This window comes from Benincasa hispida, chromosome 8 (assembly GCF_027475165.1).
Source record: "Benincasa hispida cultivar pf3 chromosome 8, pf3_genome.v1.1, whole genome shotgun sequence".
Classification (NCBI taxonomy): Eukaryota; Viridiplantae; Streptophyta; class Magnoliopsida; order Cucurbitales; family Cucurbitaceae; genus Benincasa; species Benincasa hispida.
The window spans coordinates 51,100,231-51,104,393 of NC_143485.1; the positions used below are offsets into that span (position 1 = coordinate 51,100,231).

The window sequence follows — 4,163 nt, forward strand, 5'->3', positions numbered from 1 at the left end:
GGAAATTATCAAAAGTTTATATCGTTTAATACAAATAAGTCTCGATGCACAATTAAATACAAAAGCAAAATTATATATATCCTTCAAATGTTGTTCAAATTTGATTGAAAATATCATCTCTAACTCAAATCATTAACTTAAATAATTTCGACTCACATCTAACTCAACTACACTACTTTAAAAATTTTAAAATCACAAAATATTGAAAATACGAAATTTAAAAAACAAAATAATATATAAATCAATTACAATTCAATATTAAACTAATACGTGAATAAAAGAAAGTTAAAGAGATATTTGAATAGGATATTGAAATATAATATAAAAATAAGAAATTTATCAAAGAAGTCAATTTCTTTGAAAAATAAAAACTAGAAACAAAAAACAAGAAACGAGAAACGTTATAAAAAAAAATCCTTAGAAATTAAAATAAATTAAAATTAAAAGTGTAAGCAACAAAATAAATCAAATGAAAATAGGATTTAAACTTAAACCAAATTTCACGAGGATGACGTGAAGGAAAGAAGTTGGGGATCAGTTTCAAAAACCTTCATATCATTTTCCTCCAAATTCACCCACGCCTCGATCCCTTCACCATCGCTTGTGTTCACAAAAAGCACCACGTTCTTGTACGGCCGCCCAGGGCTGCAGACCCACATCGGTTTTCCCCAACCAAAATCCGACTCATAAAGTGGAAAATTGCACCAGCCCGTGAAACTAATCAGTTCCACTTCCCCAGAGTAAACCATTTGGCCCATTTTCATTTTTTCCCTCATCGTTTTCTCTGCATGTTGCAATGTCTTTATATAATGGCCGTCGATTTCGTTGATTGCGTTTCTGATTTTTGCAACTAACGACGGGAATTCTGGTTCCTCGTCGATTGGGGCATCGGCGGTGGCGAACCACCAGATGTTGCCGAAGGAGTGCGGCGGCAGCGGTGGGTTGGTTCGGTTGCGGAGGTTGACGGCTTGGATTACGGCGAAACGCTTTGCTTTGGTTGGGGGTTTTTGATGGGCTAGGGCTATGAAACGCTTCCAGAAGAAGCCGGAGACGGATTCTACTCGGGAAGGAGGGCGTTGGTTGAGGAATAATTCGTCGGAGTTGGCTTGTTTTTTTAGAGCGGCGATGTTGGATTTGTTGAAGATGAATCTTCTTGTTACGATTTTTTGCATTCGGGATTGCCGTTTGTTGCCGCCGTGGTTTTCCATTGGTGGGAATAGCTCCGCCGCGTTGAATGTCGGCACCACCGGGTACTCTGTTAAAATAATAAAAATGTATGATTTTTTAACTATTTTTTTTTGGAGTAATTATGTATAAGTTGAAAATAATAAAGAATTAAATATAAAACGAGAAGTGGTTGTTATTTCTTTTTCTAGTTGATATTGACGGAAAATTAAACATTTCCCAATTATTTATAAATAAATTGTAGATATGAATTTAAGATAAATAATTAGTGTATTGTAGACTGTATTTTATTATGTTTAAGACCTGATTGGAATCTCATGATTCGAAGGATTCCAATTCATAATAGATTTAAAAATTTCATTATTTGACACGATAGGAAATAGAATGATTTTAAAATTCGAAATGATTTCAAATCCCATTTTTACATAAAACACTTTCGTAGATTAGAATGCTCGGATTTCATAGGATTTCATAGGATTTGAAAGTAAATTACTTAATTAACCTTGTCAAATTCTAATTTTCAACTAACACGTCATAGTTAAAAGTCTATATTAGTAAAATTGTTAACTTTTTTTTTTCAATTACCTTACAAACACAAAATTTAAATATATCCATCTCAAATCTTTTTCTTTCCAAACAAAGTAATTAGTTTAAAATCATTTCTTGGATTTCAAATTATAGGATTTAAAATCATTTTTTAACTTTCTTGAATTTAAACGGAGGATTAAAAATACACTTTTTTTATAGCATGTTTGTGAATGATTTAGAAATGGACAAAATAAAATGTCATTTTTAAAATCACTTTGATCCATGGTTTTAATCATCCAAAATTGAGTTGGATGATATGAAAATTGCATTGAAAATGGTACAAATTGAATATTAAATTAATTTTGAGTAATTAAATTCATATTTTGAAACAATTTTGAACATGATCAAAAAACGATTTTAATAATTTCATATGTTTAATCACTTAAAATTATTTTAATTTTTCATTTTATATTTTTAAATAAAAATTTTTATATCATCAAAATTGATTTTGAACGATTAAAAACAAGTTTTAAAGTTATTTTTTTTCATCAATCTCACACTTTTTTTAAGAAAATATACTTTTTACTTTTTATTTTTTATTTTTTTATTTTTTTAATAACATATATATCGAAACTTTTGATATCAAAGTTGATAATACAAACACTATATCAATTAAACCATGTTTATTTTAGTGATATATATAGTTTTTAATTTGGTAAATAGAGAAGTTTACGTTGTATCTCTATATTTTTCAATCATGAAAATTTTAAAAAGTAAATTATAACCATTTTAATCTAAGATAAATTAAAGAAGAAGATCTTCTCCTCTTTTTAATCACACGAGCAATCATCAGATAATAGGTACAGTTTATGCAACATTCTTTGTTATATAATAAAAAATAATAATTTTTAAAAAAAATTATTTATCACACGATAAATTTTTATTAGTTGACTGAATATGCTACGTAAAGATGAGTATGGTCCATAAAATACTTTAATATTTTTTTGAGTTTAATTCTGGGACACTCAATTTTTTCAAAAAAAAGTTATTAAAAATTAATTTTTGATGTGGGTAAAGAAATGAGAGTATGCAATAGGTATGGAAAAAAAAAAACTTAGGTGGGGGCTAAAATTGACAGTGGCATCAAAATTATTTACTTTTTTGTTTTTTAAAAATTAAATTATTATTATTTTTTGTTTTATGTAATAAATGAATAGTTGAATATAGGTAGCATTGATTCATTAGCTTAAAGCTTTTATCTCTACTCACCGTTGTCTCCACGACAAGTGGCGGCCCAAGCCTTAGTGAACAAGGTGGCAGAGGTGCCGTCGACGATCTTATGAGTAACACAAAGAGCAATCACAACACCGCCGCACTCAAACACATTATACCGAACAGCCAAAATGCACTCCCTTTCAAGAACCGCATCAGGTTGAAACGGCAGCAACCGGTGCAATAAAACGACGTCGTGTGGGTTTTCCATGACCTCCGACAGCCGGCGCGAAACTCTCGCTTCAGTAAACGCCACGCCGTCATCGTTACACTCCACCAAATAAGCCTCCACCAGAGTTCCGGCCAGAAGATAGAACCGGCTCAAGGTTTCAGCAAGAGATTCCTTCAATTTCCGGCACCGGTCACGGTGGTCGTCGGCGCCGTGGAGTTGATCGGCTGGGTAGAAAAAGAGGAGAGGCGTGTAGCTGCTAGGGGCAAATTGGTCAAGAAGTGAAAGTTTGTGCTGTTGGTGGTCTGAAGGCGTTGGAGAAGAAGGCTTTATTATCTCTGTTGAGATTATTTCGACCTTCAAATTGTTCATCTCCATTGATGATTGTTATTTGAATTTTGGGTTTTTTTTTTTCCCTTTTATTATTTTTGCTAATTTGAGATGGAGATGGATGGGAGGATTTATATAGTGGAGGAAGAAATTGGAAATGGTCGTCTTTGGAATTTTAAATTATGGGTTTTATTTTTTTGTATTTGTATCATTCGCGAATTGATGGTTTAACATCATTTTTCAATTGAAAACCCAAAAATATCAAAGAAATAAATAAAGGTGACTTTTGACTTTTGAATTTAATTTTAATTTATTCTTTCAATTTTAAAAACCATTTTACTATTGAATTTTGAGTTATATATTTTTTTTTGTCTAGTCTTTAGGTTTCAAGATTTATATTTTTACTTTTGTTTTTTTTTTTTCCCTTTTTTGAAATATTCACATCGATGAAAAATATCGAGGTTTTAATTTTATGAAAATATGGATGGAAATATCTATATCGATAGAAATTTTGGAAAACTTTATGAAAATGGATGAAAATTCTTATAATTAGTCGTTAATAAGATTTTAATTGTAGTTTAAATAGACTATAATTGATTATTTTGAATAATAATTTCTATAAAGTAAGTGAAAAAGCATTAGATTAACTTGACACTTGAAATACAAATGTTAAACGGGA

General features: G+C 30.3%; 1 protein-coding gene across 1 annotated transcript; it reads right to left on the reverse strand.

Annotated features, from left to right (window-relative positions):
• Positions 1–294: 294 nt before the first annotated feature.
• Positions 295–3,691, reverse strand: LOC120083539 (stemmadenine O-acetyltransferase-like). Its single transcript, XM_039039333.2, has 2 exons — positions 2,983–3,691; positions 295–1,255 (listed from the first exon to the last, which is right to left on the reverse strand). Exons 1-2 carry the CDS (start codon positions 3,530–3,532, stop codon positions 501–503), a joined length of 1,305 nt encoding a protein of 434 aa, XP_038895261.2. The 5' UTR covers positions 3,533–3,691; the 3' UTR covers positions 295–500.
• Between the last annotated feature and the right edge of the window lie 472 nt (positions 3,692–4,163).